This window comes from Camelus dromedarius, chromosome 1 (genome assembly GCF_036321535.1).
Source record: "Camelus dromedarius isolate mCamDro1 chromosome 1, mCamDro1.pat, whole genome shotgun sequence".
Classification (NCBI taxonomy): Eukaryota; Metazoa; Chordata; class Mammalia; order Artiodactyla; family Camelidae; genus Camelus; species Camelus dromedarius.
In genome coordinates this window covers 60,892,514-60,918,242 of record NC_087436.1, presented here as the reverse complement: position 1 = coordinate 60,918,242, position 25,729 = coordinate 60,892,514, and the positions used below count along the sequence as shown (strand labels likewise).

General features: G+C 38.2%; 2 protein-coding genes across 6 annotated transcripts in view; one reads left to right on the top strand and one right to left on the bottom strand.

The window, feature by feature from the left end:
• Window positions 1-18,330, top strand: part of LOC105091800 (nitric oxide-associated protein 1) — a 34,734-nt gene extending 16,404 nt beyond the window's left edge. The window contains exon 8 of one of the 3 annotated variants that reach the window (XR_004142142.2): window positions 18,199-18,330. Coding sequence is in view for 1 of the 3 variants with exons in the window: in XM_031469539.2 (XP_031325399.2) it covers window positions 4,863-4,891 (29 nt within the window). In the remaining 2 variants the exon portion in view is untranslated. Of the gene's footprint in view, window positions 1-4,862; window positions 5,130-18,198 lie in introns of those variants that run through there. The other 2 variants (XR_004142143.2, XM_031469539.2) reach the window with 2 other exon arrangements.
• LOC105102812 (RE1-silencing transcription factor) lies at window positions 5,529-25,460 on the bottom strand. Of its 3 annotated transcripts, none has more exons than XM_031469524.2 (4): window positions 25,341-25,460; window positions 17,734-18,637; window positions 14,843-14,926; window positions 5,529-11,095 (listed from the first exon to the last, which is right to left on the bottom strand). In XM_031469524.2, the coding sequence occupies exons 2-4, from the start codon at window positions 18,626-18,628 to the stop codon at window positions 9,159-9,161; spliced, it is 2,916 nt and encodes a 971-aa protein (XP_031325384.2). In that variant the 5' UTR covers window positions 18,629-18,637; window positions 25,341-25,460; the 3' UTR covers window positions 5,529-9,158. The 3 variants fall into 3 exon arrangements, with proteins under 3 accessions (XP_031325384.2, XP_010994556.3, XP_031325378.2); XM_010996254.3 differs by lacking the exon at window positions 25,341-25,460 and adding an exon at window positions 24,274-24,396; XM_031469518.2 differs by lacking the exon at window positions 25,341-25,460 and having other exon boundaries at window positions 17,734-19,354.
• Between the last annotated feature and the right edge of the window lie 269 nt (window positions 25,461-25,729).

Below are 25,729 nucleotides of genomic sequence, written 5' to 3'. Positions count from 1 at the left end.
AGGCCAGTTCAGGCTTGTTCACAAGGTGATCATGCTCAGAAAGAGCATGAGAGTAGACGCTGCAAGGCCTCTGGAGGCTGGAGCTCAGAAATCAAGCGTCACTGCTGCACTGTATTGGTCAAAGCAAGTCACAACAGCAGCACACATTCAAGCTGACTGAAGGGCTGCAAAGAATCTGTGGCCACTTGTCTACCACAAGGTCTCAGCATGTTCATCACCTTGAGGAAGATGCAGTATAATATGCCTTGTGTTCTGACCTATATGAAGAGACTCCACTGTCAATTTATCAAATGAGAAATTTGATGCTGACTTCAATTTACCTCAGGAGTCAGATACATGTAGTAGCTACGTGACTGATGAAACAAGGGAGCATGAGGCTGTTGAATTTTATCATACATCTTTTAGGAACGGTTTGTTTTTCACTGTGCATGTCTTACATTCATAAATTTAAAGAGAGAAAAAGCCCATTCAGATACAAATCTAGGCTATCTCCCCTCCTAACCAACCAACCCTCAAGGAGCACTTACACTAGCAGAAAGCTACGTTGGGAAGTCAGTTATCTGCATGGTCTTGTTAAAGAAGGTAGTGCGAACACAGATGTGAAGGACTTTAACATCCCTAAATAGCATCCTATCACTCTCCAAGGAGAAAGGAGGTTTTAGACAGAATCCAAGCTGATGACCCTGAGGCCCTACAAACCCTTTTCCTGATTCTCCAAACAAGGAGAGGGATGGAGTGACATGGGGTGGAAAAGTCCCTCTCCTCACATTGGCCACCTACCAGCATTTCTCCATCTCTAATGCCAAACAAGCAGACAGAAACCCACGTGGGCACATTTGTTGCTCTTACCACTTCCTGCTGTCTAGAGTGGACGGCTTGTTGCTGTGTGTCTCCACCACTCCCAAAGGCTTCTGGGAGACCGGGTGACAGGTACCTGTTGCCAAGTGTCTGGAACTTGAGTGATAGTCTAGTAAATGGATCAGATGGGACAAATATCAGGGTGTACAATACAGCAGGCTCATAGGGCCCAAGAACCAAGGATGTTTTAACATAAATCCAGCTCTTAACTTTAAATGATGATATAGGTTCTGATGTTTTTAAATAGCTACCCACATAATGAATATTGTGGTGTATCTAAAAATGCCACTTATGCTTTATCTCAGAACCAGGCATAAGTGGAATCAGGGAACAACTGGTTTACACTAGTTTTCTTTCACCTCAAAAAGGTAAAATTAAACTGACTGCTGCTGGTAAGCTTCTTATGGTCTTTAGTAAATATAAACTAGCTAGATGTTATCATATAGAGGGGAGCCTGTTTAAAGAGTGCCCTCTATTTCGTGTTAATATAATTAATACATTAACATTAGGCTGAAATGCCTTTGACTACCATCCTGATTGCTCCTTGTATTTATTACAGCACCCATTTCCCCACATAACATTCTTCACTTACTCTAAAAGGCACTGTGATGCAGACCTGCCACTTCTACTTGTGTGACATCTGTAGGAAGCAAAGTGGGAATAACAACCTACTTAGGGATGTTGACAGGATTAAGCGTTAATGTGATGTGCTTAGAAGAGTGCCTGGTACTTACAAAAGGATTTCTAATTGAATGTCCTATACTTGTTACTGGACAAACTTGCCTGTCTTATTCGCAGTATCTTTAAGCCGTGCTTTATTTCATCAGAAACATCTGTGTTCTTCCATGCAAATAAAACTCCTGCTGGACTCCCCACAATGATCCACCAGACATGCCTAATTCCAGCAACTGTTGTAGCTCATACTCAAGCAGGGACCTCTGTCTCATTACATTGCAGTTCCTTAACATACCATCATATGGATAATTCATTCTCCTCAGTAATGTTAGCTGAGTGCCAAGGGGCTATTCCCTTCCACACCAATGGTGAATGTTAAATGAGCATGTTGTACATCATTTAAGCAACACTAAATTAAACACCTTGTATATACACATCTTCTATGTCAAAAAAAAAAAACCTTCAACATAAAGAGTGCAAGACTTGATTACTACAGCAAATCTGAAAGAAGTTCTCTCTTAAAAACATAAGCATAAACATAACTTTTGTGTAAGGTATTATTATGGGTCCCCTGAACAACTCACTTCACACGGTGTCCACTCTCAAGTAACTTTCAGAGTGTTAACCACTTTTGGCAATAATTAAAGTGATTAAACCAGATACATCCACACAATGAAACATTATGCAATAGTTATAAAGAATGAGAAAGGTCCTAAATACTGACAAAGATCTCTAAATTCTACTCATTGCAGAATATCAATAATTCCAGTTATGTAAAAAGCATAGAAACCAAGCATTTCAATATGCATACACATATGGAGGTAAAGAGTTAATAGTAAGCCATTAATACTAGTTAATTCTGAAACAAATGAAAGTAAGATTAGTAGGGAGAGCTAGTCAAAATAGATTTTAACTTGTGTGAATTTCCTGAGTATGTAGTTGTGCCTGCATTATGTGATCTTCAAAAAGTAATTAGAGTATACAAAAAAGAAAGGTGCGAAGTTTTCAAAATCAATATAAAAATTAGAATATTGTTCTCTAAAATTGTCCCTTCTGGAGGTAGAATCTTAACCACTGGTAAATTTCCACAATTTAACCCTTAAGACATTCAATCAAGCTGTCATAAATTTTATAGTACTCTTAAGAGATAAGCAGGGAGAAATGATGTATCTGAGTTTCAACTATTCAGTGTAAGAGTCTCTCTGAGTCTCATTTAGGGAATTTGAAAGGGCACTCCCCATTGGCTGAATAGAGGTAAAATGAATGAATGTCAGACAACACATGAAACAAGAACTTGGGTCTATGCAGAAAAGGTAAAGAAAGCTCTTCTTGACAGAGAATATCAGTTAAGGTAAGATATAACCGATTCAAGCAAAAATCAATAGATGCTAAAATCACTGGGTTTGTTTAAAAGACAGAGTTTCACTATATCATCCCAGAGAATATTAATTACAAAAGGAAATAATAACTTCAGCAAAGAAATCTGGTAGACAAAATAGTACAAGTTAACACAATGTAATGCACCACTACTAGTATTCTTGCCAAGATGTACAACTTGAATTGAAGCATGAGAAAACAATCAGAAAAATCCAAGTTAAGGAATGTTCTTCAAACAGCTGGCTGGAGTCTTCAAACTCTTAATGCTGTGAAGAAGAAAAACTAAGGAGTTGTTCCAAATTACAGGAAACTGAAGAGATGTGACAACTAAATGCAATGAGGGATTAGGAGCAGGAAGACTGTTAAAGGTTAGTATTAACAAATTTAGCACAACCTGAACTTAAGATTGTATATTAAGGTCTACATCAATCTTTAATCCTGAATTTGATCATGATAGTGTGATTGTAGAAGAGAATGCACTTATCCTTAGGAAATGCAAATTGAAGTTTTCAGAGATGAAGGGGTATTCCTGTAACTTAATTTCTGGGGGTCCACCATATAACACATACATAATACATAGAAAGCAAATATGAATGGTGGATCCAAATAAGGGGTACATAACATTTCAGGGTACCACTCCTGCAACTCCTCTGTAAGTTTGAACCTTTCTTAAAATAAAAGTTTCTTAACGAAATCTCTTTCTCAAGACTTGCTATTTTTCCTGCTACTTAGGTGAACTCTCCTTGCCTTGTTAATTCATCCAAATATCCAAGTTTATGAACCAAGATTTCTGCATTACCAGAATTTTAAAATTACAGTAAAACTACCATTGTATATTAATTAATTGAAATCAAGAAGAAACACACACAAAGAAAGATACCACAAACAGAATTCTTGGCCTGGGCAATTAACAACTATTTGCCCCACAGTGGGCCAGATACTCTTCTAGGTGCGTTGAGTGAAGCAGTGAACACAAGATGGAGATTATAATACCGTTTGACACAAAAGCCTACATGTACTTTTAACATTAGAAGCTCACTATTTTGCAAGACATGCAAGACAACAGGTAAATTATACAACTTAATCGTGCCAAATAGAGGAAATATTTTAAATATTTAATATTTATTTGGTTTGTTATCTAGAGGAAAAGTAAGGTCTTACTACTGAAACTACATGACAAGCACTAGGCTAAGTGCTCAAAATCACTTAACGCTCAAAGCCACTCTATGGATTGATGTAACATATATCCCCATTTTCTGAAGAAACAGGTTTAATAAAGTTAAAAATGAATTTCCCAACTATAGTAGTAAGGAAGAGAGGTCCATAGTGAACCCAGTTCTAACTGCAAGGGCCACAAAGCTCCTCATACACCCCAGCATTAAAAATCTTTAAAAAGGCAATTTTGTAATTCTGAAACTTCCCCTGATTACCAAATATTAGAATATTGTTCTTACCATCCTCACCAACCTCCCTTTATGGAGCTGAGGATGAGAGCTGTGAAGTACCCAAGTGGGGAGCTCACACTATTATACTGTTACTCTGCCTACAAACCAGGGTCAAGCCCTGACTTAGGCCTTTGGGAGAATACCTGGATGGCCAACAGGTTAAGCGCAAATGTACGATATATGTAAAAATCTTAACAGGGTGAGCCTCTGAGAAAGGAGTAGCAAGGAGCTGGATAAACACACTTGTAACCATTCTTTCTTTCATTAAATGTAACAAAGTCACACATCAATAACATTTATATAATTATGATAAATTCCCCATATATCCTCTGTCAGACAGAAATTTTCATACTTCTTTCATTGATTCTACCATGCAAATAAAATAAATGGTTGGAAATTCATTTTGCTTTGTTCCTGAAAGGAAGTCTTGCAGGAGGGGAAAGAGGGCTAATCACTCACCAGTTCAACAAGAAATACTCATTTTTTTCCTGACTCTTGATCTTCCAGGTCACCTGCTGCATCAGGACAGAATGTGATCCACTTGTTTTGATGCTTTGCATAGCTGAAGAGGTTTTTCCAACTCCCTCTCCCTGTTCTCTCAACTCCAGAGAAAAGCAAAAGCTTTTAACATATAACTCAACTACTTACTTCCATTAACAAAAGAAGCAGAACCTTGTTAAGAATATGGATTACCACTTACTCTTGGGTTTCATTTTCTTCTGAGTTACATTAAATACAGTAAAATCCTTAAAACAGTGCCCTGACGTTCAGTGAACATTCAATGTAGCTCAACTTATTTTTCCTTCAATGCATCTTTTTTCCAATTATGAGTCAAAATTTACTAACATCAGTCCTGCTGAGACTGGACATGTATATTAAAAATGTTAAGGGAGCCTATGGTTGGGAAAAAATTACTACATAAAATCTCATGAATTGTCTGCAGGTTGTTTCTCCCCTACCTTCCCCTTCACCTCCCAGAAACCAGATTATAGGAAGATAGGCTTTGGTCTACTACCCACTGCATCATTTTCATCCAAATATTTCCACAGCCTTTTTACCTACTGTGGATTATTTGGGGAAAAGATTTTGAAAATTATTAATACACCTCCAATTCCAGCCAAATAAATGATTTCCTCGATACTTGATGTCTCAATAACAAACAAAGGCATAAAATGCTTTTTAAAACTTTATTTCAACATTAACTATGCTTACAAAAATCCACTCATGTTCGTTAACAGAATGCAATTTAAGTTTAACTTATCCTACATAATTTGGACCAAAAACTTGGTATATGATTTGCTTTAAAAAAAAATCTGCAATCTGGTTTATTTTTCATCTATTACAAATGTATATAAAAGATCCTCCATCAAATGCTGCTAAAGCAAACAACAAGAACCTTGAGAAATTAACCTTTGGTTTGTCTCTGAAAAATAACACATATTGCACTGTAAAAGTTTATAAAATTGGTGCAACAAAACATTGTTGTAATGTTTCAATGCCAGCTTACAAAGTTCAATAACTAATGGATGTTGACAAAGGTGGGGAGAGCCTACGTATATATGGGAAAATGTAAAAGCTATCTGATCTAGTTAATATTGCATGTAGATCCCAAATCTACTCAAACCAAGATTCAGATAATTTCTTAAATCTGTAATACTATCAGTCCAATTTATCTGCTGAAGTCAACAAGGAAACTCTGCAAAGTAGTTATTTTTCTGATTTGTGCAAAAAAGAAAATTAAATTTCTTCCCCAGTTTTTAGTCCAGAACTACAAGTATTTTTTCCATTGTCAGCATTCATGGGGTGACAGACAATGAGGTCCACTTCAATTTGTATTAGCACTCATATGCAAAACAGTCCCCAAAGTTAAAGGCCTCATGACTTAAAAATGACTCTAAAAAAATAAAATGGCCCTTCTTGCAAGACTAGAGAAAAAACATCCAGCCATACTTGTAAGAAACCTTAACAAAAAATGCAGCCCTTTGTGAATTACACCTCAATTTACAAAAAAAGAAAAAGAAAGAAAGAAAGAAAGAAAGAGAAAGAAAAGAAAAAAGCAACCCCTTAGAAGCAGCTCTGAAAAGAGGAAAAAATATAACTTAAAATATCTTGAAAATCAATGTGAATACAGGTTCAGGGGACAGTTAATAGAGATACATTTTTATAAGGCTACCTAGGATTAGGCTTATATTCTAAGTATTTCAACTTTCTCTCTAGTATTAAACATCAATTTACAAATAACATGTTCACTTTTCACTCTTTTATCAAAAGGGAAATTCTAGCTTCAACTCAGTGGAGGAGAAACTCAGGAAACAAAAAGTTTCAAACAGTCACACGCAAATACCACATTTTTTCAATTGGAAGAACTCCCAGCTCGACTAGAAGTTCATTTTACTAATATACTTTTCATTGAAACAATTTTTAATAAGTACAAATACATGGCATTAAGGTTCAGAACCTAATATAGGTCTGACAATCAAGTCCCTGTTTTCTGGAAGAAAGACCTCAAGTCCACTCAATTTCCAGTAACAATGTTTTCACAGATAACTTTGCGAATTAGGGGTTTTAATTTCCTTCATATTTTTCTTTTTGGCATTCTAGTCTTAAATACTAGCTAAGAAAATTTGTCCAATTCCCCAGAAGTTGAATTTTTTCCTTTGGTAGCATGGAAGATCCACAAAAACCTCTTCTCTAAGCTTATTCCCAATCTCCAATTTGTACTTAACATGAATTTTTTCATATATATTGTAAAAGGTAACTTACATAAAATATACCAATGAACATTAAATGTAGTTGTTAAAAAGATTTAACTAGCCTTATAATTTAAGTTTTAAAACATAAATATGTTGCAGCTTGATCTGTTGACAATGATTGTCGGAGCCAAGAATTCACCTAGAATTCAGTATCATTTACAAATCTCCATTCACGCATACAAAACACACATAGTAACACACAACTTACTCCTCTTCTCTTGAGAGAATCTCCTGCTTCTTTAAATCTTTGGCCTCCCAATTTTTCCTCTCACATTAACAAATTTTCCACCCATACTTCATCAATGCTTTTCCTAATCTTTCATGTTATATTGATGAACTCTTGAAACCTGCCTCAGAGATTACGAGACCAAAAAATAAATGAAATATAAAGTCGTTATTTCAGAATAGAACATGGGAGTATCAGAATCAAGGTTCCCTACTGGGATCACACTTTATTTTACTGCAATGAGTAACTGCCAGCAAGGAAAAAACCTATGTTAGATTCTTTCACATTCTTTGGCAACTGACCAAAGAACCTACCAACACAGATTGGGAGTACACACTATTTCCACAAAGTGCCCCCATAGGAACACCAGAATAGCTGCAATGTATTGAGGCCTCACCTGGAGAAAAAGGCTGTCTGTCATGGGAACAGCCAGGAAACCCACTACTTGGTGGAGATCCCTGAGAAAGTGTGATTTTTTAAAAATCTGGACTGTACTTAAGTTTCACCAGCCTTTTTCATTGTACTCACAGAAGCAGCAGCTGGTCTACCAGCACTCATACTACCTTTCTCATCCTACGTTTTCTGTATAACTGCTATGGCTTTGGACTCACAAAATGATATTCTGTATAACTTGAAGGAGAAATTATGCCTCCTAATTTCAAATTTGCAATTTCCAAATATCATTTACAGCTCTGACATATAAACACCAACCATCTATTAAAAAAGGTTTTCTTCAAGGATATGACTTAACACTGTACAATTACGAAGGAGTTGTACCCAAAGCAGACCAAATAATTTTACTTATGGTTGCTATTTGAGATAAAAATCCATTCAATATAGAGCCTAGTGGTTTATTTACTGAAAAGTTCAAACTGAAAGCTATGAATTCAATTCATCCATTTAAAATAAATTACTTATATGAAATACAGATTCTGGCATAGATATAAGATAATAAAATCAGTATCTATGGACTGAACCTGCATATTTCATTTGCTCACAAATTTGCACACACTAAAAAAGACAATTGCAGCAAAGGAAAAAGAAAACTGCCCTTTTGCAAACAAGACTAAAAAGCATCCCTCCAAAGAGGAAAAAAGAAACATGCATATATATGTATAAAGTGTTACAATACAAATGCTATTTCTAGAAAAATTTAACTGCATAGGTTAAAAACAACAACAATGTGCAATATCTTAAGCCATTAAAGCACCAAAAAAAAAAAAAACAACCCACCAAAATCATTGTTTTTGTAACAATTAACATACACAAATAAAAACATTGATCAAAACTCAGGAAGTAAATACCTTGACTGACGTAATGTCCATTGCTGGGAGAATTTCTCTTCACTTTAAATGTCTCTTTTCATCACTAAAACAATTTTAAAGTGCTAACTTTATATAAAGCAGGGAAATTCTTCAAGTAATTTGCTTTTTAAGTATGCCAATTTGTATAGAGCTAGACAAGGAACTAAGAATAAACAAAAGTGAAAGAGGAAGATAGACATGGGGAAAAAACTGACAAGTTATATCTGGACAAAGCAATAGAATGCTCTATCCAGTATCACCTGGGCCTTCCTGGTTCAATTAAATGCATAAGCTAACAGATTTAGGTGTCTGCTGGTTTAACACACTGACTCCCTTGGATTTACTAAAATTTACACATCAATAGGTATACAGAGTCCTAAGGAAAAGAGTGCCACTTAAAAATCAAGATTGAACACTTATTAAAGCAATTTTAAAAACAAAAAGTTGTCTACAACTACAAATGAAGATAAAATGTCATAGACCTTACAAATTAAGAACTGAAGCCTTCTCCAAAGTTTAATTACTCCTGCCCTTGAGCTGCCTTTTCAAGGAAGTACACATTAACCAAATGGCGATTGAGGTGTTTGCTGTAATCTTTCTCCTTTCTAAAAGACCGATCACAGAAGATACAAACAAAATCTCCCTCAGTCACCTTGACTGCCGAGGCTTCCTTTGCATTCTTTCTACTAGCTTCTTGTGGAACTTGCCGAGCCCCATTCAATCCAGAATCATCACTATCCTCTGACAAATTGTCACTTAGGTCACTTCCGTCGTGACTATGGATGCCTTCGTCTTCATCCATTTCCTGAGACTCATTTACTGCCATGGTGACAGGAGGTGATGCCATAGCAGTTTTGGACACTGCTTCATGTTTCTCCAGTGGCAGAGGAAGAAGCAGTGGTGGAACTGGATCTTCAACTGCTGGGTCTCTGCCAGAGGGATTCTCTGTTTTGTTTTCCTCAGTGTCCACTTCCATTTCACAAAGCACAGTGTCAGCCTGATGTCCACCATCTGAAGTTTCACCCTCTGGCAAATTCAAGTTCTTTTCAGAGGATGAAATAGGGGCAGATTCCTTGGTAACAGCAGCAACACCAGCTAGACTCTTACCTGCATCTTCTGCTTCCACTTTTTGAAGAGGAGCTTCTTTATTTCCTTCGTCTGCAGTGAGTAATTTTTGGTCTTTTGACTCTTCTTCCTTTACGTTTTCCTTTGGCAGAGGTGGTGACGGTGCTAAGAGATCCTGTGTACCGGTGCTTTCCTTTAGAAGCGGCCTATCTGCAACAGGCACTAAGCCAACTTCAATAAGGACCTGCTCTTTCTGTGCCACTTCACCCTGCATGTTGGACTTTTCCTTCTTATTATCTTTTCGAGGAGACCTTTTGGGGATCGGCTCCGTGGGAGGAGGAGGCTCCATCTCAACAAGCCCCTTCTGAACAATCTCGACCTCAGCAGGCCCCATGGGAAGAGGAGGCTCCATGTGCACAGGCCCCTTCTGAACAACCTCGACCTCAGCAGGCCCCACGGGGGGAGTTGCTTCCGCCTGAACAGGCCCCGCCTGAACAGATGCCATGGGAGGCGGAGGCTCTATCTGCGCAGGCCCCACCTGCACAGGCTCCATCTGAGAAGGCCTTCTCTGAACAGTCTCCCTTTGAGCAGACTTGCTGCTTTTTTTACATGATTTATTTTTCAGAGTCTTCTTTTTCGTACTTTTTTTTATACAAATATTTTGCTCTTTATTCTCATCTATTTTGCTGTCACCCTTCGGCACTTCCTGAATATTTCTTGACTTGCTTTCTGCCTTCTTTTTCTTTTTTGTCACAGGTTCCTCATCATTAACAGGATCTTGCAAGGAATGGGCTTCAGCTTCCATCTTCCTTTTGCTTTTCTTGGCTTTAAAGGTTTTTTCTGAGTTATTTCCTGTATGCATGTCCATTTCTTTAGTTTCTGTGGCTGATTTGCGAGTTCTGGTAGCCATGTGGGTTGAGGCACTACTGTAAGGCTTTTTCTCTTTTGAAACATTATCTTTTTTCTCCACTTTTACAGACCTCTCGTTTTTCTTCCCAGACACATCCCCCTTTACTTTCGTCTGCTCTTTTTCTGTTTTCTCATCAGTAATTTTGTTACCAGGCAAGTCAGCCTCTCGCTTTTTGGTTTTCTTTAGTTTCACTTTTGAGACATCCATTGTTTTATCAGGGCAAGTAGGATGCTTAGATTTGAAGTGATATTGCAGATTGCACTTCTTGGAAGCTGCATAGTCACATACAGGGCAATTGAACTGCCGTGGATTCACATGCAGCTCTACGTGTTTTTTGAAATTACTTCTATCTGCTGTTTTGTAGTCACAGTGTGGGCAGTTAAGAGGTTTAGGCCCATTGTGAACCTGTCTTGCATGGCGGGTTACTTCGTGTTGATTAGAGGCCACATAACTGCACTGGTCACACTTAAATGGCTTCTCACCTGAAGGTAAACAAGAGATGTTACAGAAGACATACATGAAGAAATGAATTCAAGATTTATTCAATTATACTTACAAGGAATTGGATACATGTAAAAAACAAACAAAAAACCACAAAAACTACTTCTTGAAGACTTTATCATGCAATTTACATTCACCATATTTATTTGTATATCTTTTCTCTATCCCTTGACATTGATTCTCACACCAAATGGAGGAATAATTATCTCAGTTAATCCTCAGCTTCTAAAAAGGTCATCAAGCTAGGGTTCTCAAGTACTAGTAAAGAACACAGATTCATCAAGAAGTACACAACAATTATTGGCAAAGTTACTTGGGCTTCTGATGTTAAATTTTGGGGCAAGGATACTCGAAGAGAGAGACAATTTTTAATTTTTTATGTTTAGCTAAAACAAATGTATAATGGAATAGAATATAAAATTCCCATAATTTAAGATAAACCTTGACACTTCAAAAGAAATATCTTACATTCTAGGCTAAATACCTTTAGCTTCCATGTCAGTTTTAAAACAATCCTTTGGCCTCAGGAAGCAAATGGCTTTTTCTCTAAATTTAACTCATTCATCTGTCCATTGTGGCAAGAGCTGAGTCAAGTTTCACTCAGCAAACTTTTCCAATGACAGTCACTACTTTACAGCAAAAATACAGAGAAATCAGAAATCCGTTCTTGATTTTTTTCCCCACCTTCTTCTAAAGAATGGGCAAAGAAACTAAGTAAATGAAAAGGGGCATACAAATAGATATGGTATGTAAAATAAGCAAAGAAAGTCATAATCACAGGTACATACAAGACCAGAAGCCCCCAACCCCGAATTAAAGGTATAAGATTAACTCATTCTACCTGAATACATACCCATCTAGATCACACTCTAGTAAATATTACCAAATGGTATCCATACCCCACTGGTCCAACGGAATGCATAGCAGAAAAATGGAAATTGACATTTATGAAAATTCATCTCTCAAACATTCTCAAATTCATATCAAATCTTATTTTTTTCATAAAGCAATAATACTCAGACATTAAGTAAAACCATGTAGATGGTAAGCTTTACATGATTAGAAAATGTTTGATGATAAAATACTCTATCACAAAAACAGAAACTTACCTAGGTATGTCAGACTGAGTATGAAGCTAACTGGACAACCCTTTTCCACATTTGTCCACTGATTCATAAACAGAGGTTTCTAACAACATGCTACATTACTCTATACTTGGCTCTACCTTGTCCTCTCCATTGAATGATTTCAGTGGAGACAAACATTTTTGCTTAGCATATAGACACAGAATGGGGAAAAGATATGTGGCACAGATGTTAAGAACTTGTTCTACAGTAAGAATATTTAGGGCGGTGGGGGGCAAATATAGGCTCTGCAACTTACTATGAGATCTTCAGCAATCTACTGAAAACTCCTTTTATAAGGCTCGATTTCCTCATCTGTAAAATACTCTTAGGTGTTATGGGCTATAATCTAATCCACATACAGCACTTAGCATAGAGTGGATAGCCAACCAGTCACTATGCATTACCTGTAAGTCATCACTTTTGGAATCAACTGGTAATTTTCAATATGGGTAAACAAGAGGGACGATTTCATGTGTTCATCTTGCCTTACCATATAAACCCTACCTCTGAGTAAATAAATAACTGGTGAATGGAATTTATCTCTTTAGGAAAATATTTGCGCTCATAAAAGAATTATAATGAAAATGTTGCTATTTTAAAAGCCCTAATGAATAAGGGTATTTACAGAGCCAGCATCAAGCAAGGTGCAAGCCTCCACCTGTGAAATGGTCAGGAAATGGAAATTTACAGGACTCTTTAAACTTTGATGGCATCATTTACTTGCTTCATTCATCCTGCCTCCATTTTTGTTTTATTACCATTAAATCTTTCTTGCATTAGAAGATCTAGTCATCAAGTGTAGTTTATTAATACCTAGCTGAATATAATTTCTTTTGCCCTGAACCAGATCCAGCAATATTTACTAGTTTTTCATCTTTATAAATGTGGTCAGATGTCTATTTAATTCTTCCCAAATTAATTTATAGATGTAAGGCAAATTCAAAAAGGGAGTTTTACAAGCTTTATACATTCTCATCAAGAACAGCCCAGAAAGAAAAACATGGGAACTTATAAATTAAAAAGTAATGGGGGCCATACTACTCAGCAATAAACACCAAGTTCTGATAACATAGCAAGAGATAAATCTCAAAAACATTTTATAGAAGCATGTTTTAATGCTTTTTGACAGAAGTCAGAGTATCAGCTGGTGGGGAGACTATGAGAGTACTGACTAAAAAGGGTAAGAAGGGAACATTTCTGAGGGTGGTAGAAATGTTTCATATCTTCACCTAGGTGGTAGTCAAACATATATAAAGGAGAAAACATACATAAAGTCACTGACCTGTATACTTAAGATGTGTGCATTTTCATGTGTGCAAATTAAACTTAATAAAATGCTGTTTAAAAAATTATTCTGGGGGGGGAAGTACAGCTCAAATGGTAGAGCGCATGCTTAGTGTGCATGAGGTCCTGTGTTCAGTCCCCATGTACCTTCTCTAAAAATAAATAAGTAAACATTACCTCCCCACAAAATTAAAAAAAAAATTTATTCTAATATTCACAAAGACTCTCAAACCATAACATGTTTCAAATGACCCAACTATTATAATACTGCCTCCATAATAACCATCAAATATTTGGTGAAAGAAAATTTTTTTTTGCTGAAAAATATTTTTCTATCTTAAAAATAGTAGTCAACGGTGGAACTTGGCAAGTTGTTAATTTCCCTTAGCAAACATCCATTGTGCTCATAATGGGAAAATATTCAAAATGAACTCCTATGCTAGCAGGGTGGGAGAACTATCCAGTGTGATACCTACAAAGATATCATAATGGCAAACACAAACTGGATATATTTCTCCCACTACAAAATACTTCAGCCAGAATGAAACGGTAGCATATCTGCTGGGAATTGTGGATCATGTCAGGATCTCTAGGACTACCCAAGGGTCAAAATGAAATAATTATTCATTCAAGATCACCTATGCTAATACTGACTTTTTAACCTTGCCGCCTACATACCTTGACAATGGGGCTCAATTCTGGTTGGTGATGATCATGATTATTTCAGTCACTGGAGTAGATGAATTTCCCACTTGTTACAGTCCTGCATTTTACCTATTTTAAGTTAATAAACTGGGATCCTGGATTATCTATCATTCTTTAAAGTCTGGCTTTCGTGAATCAGTCCTCAGAAGCCCTATCAATTCTCAAGGGAACAAACCTAAATTTCAGGACCTGAGCAGCTAAGAAGGAACCCCTGAAACCCAGCAACTAAAACTTGGTTTTGTACTGTGTGGTGGGGGTGGAACAGTCGGGTAGGGGAGTGTAAGACGGTAGGAGTTACTCAGAAAAGATGAACCGTGGTCAGTTTCTCTTAGTCATGGAAATTGCTGAAGATCTGATGACAATTAAAAACTCTCCTCCCAGAAAAAATGCACATACACATTTATATTCAGTTTTAGAGGTTCCACCAATGGAATCCATGCTTAAGAATCTCCATTTAAATACAGCACTACAGTAGTAGAACATTAATTTTTAACTCCAATTTCAAAATTATATTACAAATAAACCATTAATAAGCTCCCAGCTCCAAATCTAGAACTTTCTTATGATGGTAGCTTACTGAAAAATGATAGGAAAGTTCCATTTCTTACCAACCTGAATGAGTACGCATATGTCTGGTTAGATGAGTCTTCTGGGAACTAGAGTAAGGACAAAGTTCACATTTATATGGGCGTTCTCCTGCAAAAATATAATGATTAGTATTCATATATCATATGCCAGTGATTTTTGGCAAAAATGTCATCTTTTAAAGTAGGTTTTGTAAAATATGAAAACCGATATATGTATGTATATGCATGACTGGGACATTGTGCTATACATCAGAGACTGACGTTGTAATTGACTGTACTCCAATAAAATCAATCAATCAATCAACCAACCAATCAGTTAAGGAGGGGAAAAAAAAAGTAGGATTTGTGAGACACAGATAACTAACTTATGGTTACCACAGGGGAAGGGGGTGGGAATGGATAAACTGGGAGTTCAGGATTTGCAGATACTACTATATATGAAATAAATAAACGAGTGTATACTGTATAGCGCAGGGAACTATATTCAATATCTTGTAGTAACCTATAATGAAAAAGAACATGAAAACAAATATATGTATGTATATGCATGACTGAAACACTATACTGTACACCAGAAATTAACACAACATTGCAAACTAACTGTACTCCAATTTAAAAAAAAGAATGCAAGGAAAAAAAATAAGTTTGATTTGTGAACTGGTATAATATTAAAACAACAAAATGAAAAATCTTTTGATTGAAGACTCAGATGAAAATCCTCACTCTCCCACCATGATAATGACCTAAAAAAAGTGATTTGGAACTTTCAATCTTAGTTGTATGCGATCTTGGGCACACTGTTGCAGGCTTTCAAGCCTAAAGTTTTCCTCTCAGTGTACACTTACCCTGTTTTCCTCAATAAATTATAAATTATTCTGAAGATTAGCATAGAAGAAAGCACTTAACAGCACTCGATAAAAGAACATAAGAAATCCACTAAGCAAATCTTACAGTAGGCTACCACCTAAGTGAGAAATGAGAAACATGTGATTGCTACTGATGATCATTTCTTTTCTCTGCTCTTCAGCACTCGGTGAATTTTTCTGTAAATACAATTTTCAGAACTATCATTTAATCAAAGTACTGTCCTATACACCACCAAATTTTTTAAAGTGTTAAAAAAAATCACAAATAGGTAATAATACTAGGGGAAAAACCTTTTTATAAAGTATTAAGACCAAATAAGTCTAAGACTAAAAAGTGAAATGACATACATACAATCAATATTAGATACGTAAGTCATAAACTTATTGTGGAATTATCAATCTTAAAATAATGTGGAGAAAAAGTTAACTAATGGATGATACAGTATATAAAATAAGCCATTAAAATTAGTCACCTAGACTGTACTTAGATGAAAATTAACCACTGTAACAAAAAAAATTTAAGAAATAGCAAAAAGTAGAGTTCCTGTTTAAAAAAAACCTTTTCCATAAAAAGTTGGAACTAGACATCAAAACAGAAACTTGCCCAGTTTTCTTTTCTTTTTATTTTCATTCTAGAAATGTTCTTAAGTCAACAAATTTAGGTTTAGTGCTGAAAGCATTTTTAGTTTTTTGGGAAAATTTTACATTGTTCAGTGACTCAACAATTTTGAATTATCAAAATAGAACACCAAAAAAATTAAAATTTAATAAGACAAAGGAAATGGATGGCTGGTAATATTCTTTATGTTGATTTGCATGGTGATTACAAACACATATATTTATAATAATTCTTCAACTATACTTCAATCAAAAAAATTCATCAAAGTGTACACATAAAAGTCACACATCTTACCATATGTCACAGTTACTATCTGAGAGCTCTACAGATTACAGCCAATTCTAAATTAGGCCCCAAGGTTTTCAAAAACCTGTTAAGGGAATATGAAGTACTTATGACTAAAGTATATACGGTATCCGACATTTGGTTTAATTATAGGTTAGGTTAATTTAATCTAACAGTTTGCTTTAATTAATCTGTTAAATGATTAATGGTATAGGATTCCCAAGTAACTTTCATTTTTTATGCCACGTAATTTGGAAGTGTTTAAACTTTTTTACTTTTGAAATAAAATGGTTTCAAAGTCTAGAGACAATTCAATCACAGGTTACAACAAATTCCAAACAGACTGCAAATGACTAGAGTTTAAAGCTTTATATTACACAGAAGCCATCTGCTGGGGCTTAGAATCCTGTTGAAAATATCTTTCTTGTAATGGAATTTCATCTGCAAGTTTTATTGTTTATGTCTACCATTTAAATAAAGCAACATCAATTCCCCTCCTCACTATGACCCACTTAGCCTGGGGTTCAGTCCCACAGAATGATTAACTCCTGCAAAAGGGAACCTGATGTAAACAGCATCCCACAGCCCCTTTTCACCTGTGATGCAAAAAATACACTACTACATTACCCTACCCATTTTGTTCAGACCAGTAATCAAAGGTATCAATTCGTAACAGGAAAATGTACTGTAAATAAGAAAATTACCTATAAATAGCTACCAATGTTTCTTTTAAATAAGGAGATTCCTGAATTGTAAAGATCTGAAAGTCAATTTAAAAGGAAATAATTAAGGGCTGATGGGAAGAAAAGGGAATGACCACTGATGGGGTTCCTTCTTGGGGTGAGGATGTCCTAAAACTGATTGGGGTGTTGGCTGCATAATTCTGTGAAAATACTAAAACCAATGCATTCCAACTTTAAATGGATGAATTCTGTCGTAGTGGAGTACATCTTAATAAAGTTATTATGTTTAAAAAATGAATTCTCAAATGTGACAAAATACTGATAACTTAAGTATAGGTGATGGGTACCCATGGGTGCAGTGGGGCATTCTGTTTACTTCTGAAGTGTTTGAAATTTCTCACATTTTTAAGATTGTTCCATTTTTTGAATAGAGTACACTTATAAAGGAGAAAGGTCCTCTTACCTGTATGAGTTCGAACATGCTGAACATAATTGTTTTTTCTGTCTGAAAAATAGTTGCATTTTCCACATGTGTACACTTTCCTTGGAAAATGGTTTCTCAAGTGTTTCCTCCAGTGATATTCGCTTACTGTGGTGTACGTGCAAATGATGCACTTGTAGACTCGCTCATTATCCCCGGCTCTGGTGTGGTGTTTCAGGTGAGCGGTATAGTGATCATATCGATTGGTATTGTAGCCGCAGCGGTCACAGCGGATGGGGCCCTTGGAGAAATCTCCCTCTTCTGCAGTGGAAGAGCTGGATTCCCTGCCTTTTGCTTGTTTCTCTGCACTTTCTTCCACAAAAAATTTCTTGGCACTATGAACTCGGATGTGATGCACAAACTGTTCTTCAGATTCTGCTTCATATTGGCATGGTTTACAGCGAAAAGGTTTGGTCTTCAAGTTCTTGCATTTGTCCTCTGCTACAGGTGCTTCCGGAGGAAGATCTTTATTTGAGCTGTATGTTTCTGGGGCAGCTGACACCTCAAACACAGGCTGTGGCTCCACAACACCGAGTTCCAAACTTTCCAGTTCCATGTTTTCCAGTCCATTGTGCTCGCCTTTTGCTTCAGGAGACTCCTCAAGTCCTTCTCCATCACTATCTGAAAAATTATTATCCCCAACAGGCATCAATTCTGCCATCTGTCTTTCTTCGCCAACCAGGTAATCACAGCAACTGCCATTTACTTCCCCAGTTAGGGCCACATTTGCCAACATGATGAGCTGAGGCGCAGCCAGTTCTGCTCTGGAGAGATCAGGCAAGTCGTACATGTCGTTAGGCAAGGCCATGCCGATGCTACCACTGCTGGGGAACAGCCCTCCTCCTCCGGAAGATTGTCCCATTACCTGGGTGGCCATAACTGTGTTCTGCATTCAAAGCAAAACAAAAAAACACAAAAGCACCACTTTAAATACAACTTTTACTGGTCTAAAACCAAATCATCACTGTAATTCTTTGTAACTTAAATACATTTTCAGATATAATCTTTAAACTCAATCAGCTTCATTACTGAAAATAAGCCTTTAAAATATATTTTAATTCTAAATTCTCTTTACTGCTGTCATGGAGAAAATTTCTATAACCTCTACAAAAAAATTCTATTAATTGTTCAACACAATTCATCTACCAACTAGGTCTACTACTGGCGTGCCTTCCCTCGAACACTTTTCATTTTTCCGATGGAAAAATATAAGTAACCTTCATTATTAGTGTTAATTAAAATTATATTTTACATTCTATGCATGAATAGTAAACTGCTGTCCTCTCAACTCCTCTTTCAGCAGTTTCCTAGTCTGAATCAAAAAAGGGAGAAATCCAAAAGCCATCTATGCATTTATTAAGTACAGTGAAAGCAGAAGCCTATCATCTTTGGTCAGTGAACTGAAGTTCATATGAACTCAATTAACTCCAAAAGAATAAACTACAGCTGACCCTTGAACAACAGGGTTAGGAACACCAACCACCACTGAAGTCAAAAATCCACCTGTAACTTTTGACTCCACAAAAACTAGACTACCAATAGCCTCTTATTAACCAGAAGCCTTATGGATAACATAAACAGTCAATTAACACAAATTATGTATGTTACATGTATTATATACTAAAAAATGAAAATGTTATTAAGAAAATCATAAGGAATAGAAATACATTTCCAGTATTGTATTTATCAATACTTCACCTTTACATTCTCTATGTACAAGATCAACAGCATCTGTCAGTACCTTTGTTAATGTATTTTGTGATACAAAATTCTGGACATGTGACATGTATTACTAACACTAGGCATCAAAAATGAAAAGATAATGTGAAGAAGGAATTCATATTTATCTCCAAATATAAATTAATGCATTGATCACAAAGCAGCAGCAATAGGATTGTTTTATGGTAGTCTACTGTAATTGATACAACTGCTGCATAGTAGTCTAGCCTATATGCAAATAAATGAATCATAAAATGTTTATGGCATTCAGTAGCACAGTCATATTCATAATACAGTATTGGAAACAAAGATAAAACATTTTAAAAACCTCATATAAGTGATGATAGCTGATATGCCATTTCTCAAATTACAAATTATAAAACAGAATATTCATATTAAATATCACTTACCTTAATCCTATATAGAATAAAAGTCTTGCACATAATGTTCTACACAATGAATACTTAGGTAATGAGAATGAATATTCAATGATGTCTCCCACCTGTTGCCGTACAATTACTAGATTTTCACAAGAAGACAAACACAACAAATAAGTTTATTGACTGTGTGCCAAGATCATTTACTATTCATTAAGTGTGAGTAGATCATCATAAAGGTCTTCATCCTTGTTGTCTTCAATTGAGTAGGCTGAGGGGTAGGGGGAAGAGGTTGGTCTTGCTGAGTCAGGGGTGACAGAAGTGGAAGAGGTGGAGGAAGTGGAAGGAGAGGCAGGAACTCAGTATAGCTTGAGAGAAATATATCTTCAAATTTGTCTGACTTTTTTGCTTTTTCACTTATCTAAAAATGCTTCTATATGGTACCATTCCTTCTTCCACCACTGGCTTTAGTTTCAGTGTCTTTATCAAACAAGAGCCCATGTCTTAAAAGAAATCAAAAGTAGTCTTCAATAATCAGAACCCTTCTGCCAGACTTATGTCAGTCTGATGTCAACTGGTTTTCTGGCATACTTCTTCCATGTCTTGTTCTTCATAGTCTGGCACTGGTTTGGAAGCACTCATCTCTAAGTCAACTTCTGTTAAGTTCTCTGGTATGTACAAGGGAATCCCCATAAGGCCCTCAGCTGATTTCTCTACACAAACAACACAGGCCAGAAGGGAGTGGCAAGATACATTCAAAGTCCTGAATGAAAAAAAGATGCAGCCTAGGATACTCTATCCAGCAAGGCTATCCTTTAGAATAGAAGGAGAGATAAAGAACTTCACAGACAAGCAAAAACTAAAAGAGTTTAGCAACACTAAACCCATGCTAAAAGAAATACTGACAGGTCTACTCTAAATAGAAAAGAAGCAGGATGCTACAAAAATGAGAAACTCATAACTGGAAAGGAGATAACTGCCATGAATTACAAAAAGAATAAAGACAAAATTGTAAAAGAAGACTCCCATTAAGAGTGGGAGAGGGAAGAAAGGAAAGCCATTGTGGAAAACAGTATGGAGATTCCTCAAAAGACTAGGAATAGACTTACCTTATGACCCAAGAATCCCACTCCTGGGCATAAATCCAGAAGGAACCCCACTTCAGAACGACACCTGTACCCCAATGTTCATAGCAGCACTATTTACAATAGCCAAGACTTGGAAACAGCTTAAATGTCCATCAACAGATGACTGAGTAAAGAAGATGTGGTATATTTATATGATGGAATACTATTCAGCCATAAAAACCGACAACATAACGCCATTTGCAGCAACATGGATGTTCCTGGAGAATGTCATTCTAAGTGAAGTAAGCCAGAAAGAGAAAGAAAAATACCATTTGAGATCACTCATATGAGGAATCTAAAAACAAAACATAACAAAACAAAACATAAATACAAAACAAAAACAGATTCATAGACATAGAATACAAACTTGTGGTTGCCAAGGGGGCGAGGGGTGGGAAGGGACAGACTAGGATTTTAAAATGCAGAATAGATAAACATGATTATACTGTATAGCACAGGGAAATATAAACAAGATCTTGTGGTAGCTCATAGCGAAAAAAAAAGGTGACAATGAATATATATATTTTCATATATAACTGAAAAATTGTGCTCTACGCTGGAATTTGATACAACATTGTAAAATGACTATTATTCAAATAAAAAATGTTAAAAAAATAAAAAAAAAACACACGAAAGCACTGAATGTATAAAAAAAAATAAAATTTCTCTGGTATGGTGTCTACTAGCTCTTGAATTTTCCAAGATCTGTATCTTGAAGCCCTTCACTCCCCACCTTTTTGCCACATCCACAATCTCTTTCATGATTTCCTTGATTGTCTCTGTTATAAATCCCATGACGTCATGCACAACATCAGCACACAGTTTTCTCCAGCAGGAATTCATTGTTTTAAGGCTTGATGGCTTTCACAGCATTTTTTATCACAATGATGATACCTTCAATGGTGTAATTCTTACAGACTTTTATGATGTACTATTGGGTTTTGCTTCCATAGTGTTGATAAACTTTTCCATAGAGTACTATGTGTGACAACCCTTAAAAGTCTTTATGAAGCCCTGATCTAGATGCTGAAAAGATGTGTGCCACACCTTCGATGTTGAACTCATGGGGAAGGGGTGGCCAGGGGCACTGTCCAATATGAAACAACTTAAAAAGGCGATCCGTTACTGCAAGTTATGTCATGATTGAGGACAAATCATCAATGGTACCAGTCCAGAAGAGTATTTTTATTGCACAGTACTTTCTGTTGTACAACCAAAAGACTAGAAACTAGAATATATCTTTTTCCCTTTAAGGCTAGGGGGATTAGCAATTTTATAGGTAAGGGCAGTTCTGATCAAAACCTCAATTTGCACAAAACAGTTACCCTTAAAGCAGCCTTAAATCCGGATGCTTGCAACTCTTCCTTACTAATGAATGACCTTTGTGACAATTTTTTCTAGAATAGGGCACATTTTTCTGCATTAAAAATCTGTTTAGGCAAGACAGACTTCTAGTCAATAATTTTGTTAATGACATCTGGGAACTCAAAGCAGATTCCATTATCTTGATATTTTTTAAGGCAAAACTCTTTCTAGAATTACCAAACCACCCTCTGCTGGTATTAAATTCTCAAGATTTAGATCCTTCACCTTCCTTTCACTTTAAGTAATCATAAAATAACTTCACTTTTTTTTTTCTATAGGTATAATTTTCTTATAGTCATCCTAAACTCACATAAAAGATGTATTTTTCAAAACAAGAGGGAAAAAAAGTATTTAGCAAAAAGTGCAAGGCTTTAGTGTCTCCTAGCAAAACTGCAGAGATAACTTCACAAATTTCCTTTTCTTTTTTAACAATGATCTTCATACTGGAATCATTTATCTTGAAATGATGGGCAACCAAAACTGCAGAACTAAATCTATGGTATATATCAAACAATTCAACTTTTTCTTATTAAGTCATGACTTTTCTCTGCTTCTCAGGAGCAATTCCAGCATCACTAGTGGCACTTCCTATGGGTCCCATGGTATTATTCAAGATATCTGGTATTGTACTAAACATGATGAACACTCAGGTATTGCACTGGTATTGCACTCAAACGAGATGAACTGCAAGATGACTTTTCAAGCACAATACACAATTTACTGGAAAGACCAACTGCTCACACGGAAATGACTAGACTCACAGGGTGTTTTAAGTGGATACTTGGAACACTTGAGCTCACCAAAATAGGAGGTGGCTATGAAATTATTACAGTAGTACTGTATGGACTACAATTAATTGTATGCAGTTATGAGTTAATATTGCATCTTTACATTTGTTCACGTTTCTCTAGACTGGGAATGGTGCCATGTATAGTGTGTGTGTGTATAAGTTTTGATAAATTTTAACTTCTTATTAGATTTCTGTATATATTATGGCAGTAAATGATAAAATACACCAATACCTACATATATTTTAGGCATTCATGGGTACCCTTTTCTTATTTTTTTCAGTATTTCTAGGCTATGTGTGTCATCTGGAAATTTTTTCAACATGCTGCAAATCTCCAAAAATTTTTCCAATATATTTATTGAAAAAAAAATCCAGGTATAAGTGGACCCCAAAAGTTCAAACTCCTGTTGTTCAAGGGTCCACTGTGCTTTGAAAACTTACCACTTAGTTTCTTGTTTTTTTGATGACAATCTGTTTAAAAATGAAAATTATGGGCCTTTTTTCCTGTGAAAAGGCAAGTTGGTATATTCAAAACTTCACACATGTAAATAAAGAAACTTTCAAACCCTATAATAAAGTAACTGGTCAACTCATCTCCACAATCAGCAACTTTTTGCACTGTACTTGACTTGGCCCAATTGCCTAGTGGCCATTACAAGAGCACCTTGAAAACATGTTGGACTTTTTTATAAACTGCCTTAGCCACTTTACTTTCAATCTAAAAGATGTTATTCTCTAATTAGATCTTCTCTTGCAAATTGGAAAAAAGCAAAACAAGTGGTAAGGACTAAAAAAAATTACGTTAAACCCAAAAACGTAATCCGTTTCACCCGACTGCATAAACTCAAGCCGGTTGAGTTTATGTACCAACAAAGTTGGAATCAAATGCCATTACACAAAGCAAAAGCTGTCCAAGGGCTTAACATAACAGCTAGTCTACTTACTCAAACATCTACTTTCTTCTTACTCCCCAAACCCTACCAACCCTAAAGGAATTTGCACGTTGGTCAGGAAGACCGTCCAAGCACAACCCGGAAACCCAACATGTTGCACGAATTCCTACGTGCTGCTGCCACCAGCGCCTGCTTCGGCGGCGGCATTCCGGACTGAAATAGGCATTCGGCCATTTTCTCAAAATACGTACCAAACACAAAGCAGCTCTCTGCAAACTCGGGCGCTCTCGCTTCCTCTCGGCTCGCCTCACTCACTGCCACACAGTGACAACCCAACTCGTCGAGTTCCCCAACTCTCGTCCTGAAGCTTTTCTTGGGCTACCCAACACTAAAGAAGGCAAGGTGGGCAAACTCGGGGCGCCGCTGGGCCAGACCCAGTCTTCCCCAGTCCAGGCTGCCCCCTCTCGGCCCAAGAGCCCGAGTCCGGGAAGAGGGAGGAAAGTTACCGCGTCTCGCCGTCCCGGCTCCTCACCGGCGCTGGGCTCGCCCTCAGCAGAGGGCCGGGGAGCCTCCGCGGGCGCCCTCCCGAGGCTCCGGGCCCCGAGCGCCGGAGGGGGCCCCAAGCGCGCCGGCCGCCCCCCGCGCCCCGGAAGTTTGCGGGCTCACTCCCCAACGGCGCCCCGCGGGACGCACGCCCTGGCCTCTCCGTCCCCGCCCGCGAAGTGGCCCGGCGCCGAGGACCTGGCCGGGCGGGCGGCCGGAGCGTAGAAATCGCTGTCCAGCCCCATTGGTGGAACTGCCCGGGCCCCGGGCTGACTCAACCCGCCCCGCCGCACTCAACGGCGCCTTCCGGCGAAAGGGAGAGGCCGGAGGGAGGGGGACGGGAGGGCGCCGGCAGGCGAGGGGCTGCGGCGGGACCTGGAGCAGGAGGACAACGAGAGGAAGTTTCAGGACTAGGGCCCCAAGCAGCTCCGCTCCTCGCCACAGGACCCAACTCCGAGGGATGCCCGGGCCCGCGCGGAGGCGGCGGCCGGGCCTTAGCTGGGGAGGGGGTCCTGGCGCCGAGTGGCTCCCCACGGACGCCCCCGGCCCAACCCCCGGGCCGCGGCGGTGTAACCCGATCTCGCGCGGTTGCTCGCCCCCGTCAGCCCGGGCCGCCGCCGCCGCCGAAGCCATAGTATCTGCAAATCAGCCCTGGACAGCGCCTCGCTCCGCGTCCTTCCGCGCCCTCTCCCTCCCCCTCCCGCTGCCGCCACCGCCGCCCGGACGGCTCTCCCCTTCCCTCCCTGCTACCGTCCTCAGACCGCGTCGCACTTACCGGCCTTCCCTGACGAGGAGGGGTAACGACCCGGCGTCGCAGCTCCTTCTCCGACTACTTTTCTTTGTTGCTGGAGTTTCGGGGGAGGGGAGAGGAAGAGTGGAAAAGTTGGACGCTGGGGCCGTCGAGGCCCGCGAAGACGCAGGAGTGGGTCTGCACAGAGTATTCAGGCTACCGGTTCTCGCCTGGCCGCCGCCGTCGGGGTCTGGGGTCAGGGGCCTCGGCGGCGCTTGCTGGGCCGCTGCGCCGCGAGCTCCCCGGAGCCGCACATTCCAGCACAGGAGGCTACGCCGTGCACCCGGCCCGCGCCGCCGCCGCCGCCGCCGCCCGCGGGACACGCCCCCTCGCCGCCCGCGCGCGCCCGCGGGACACGCCCCCTCCGCCGCTGG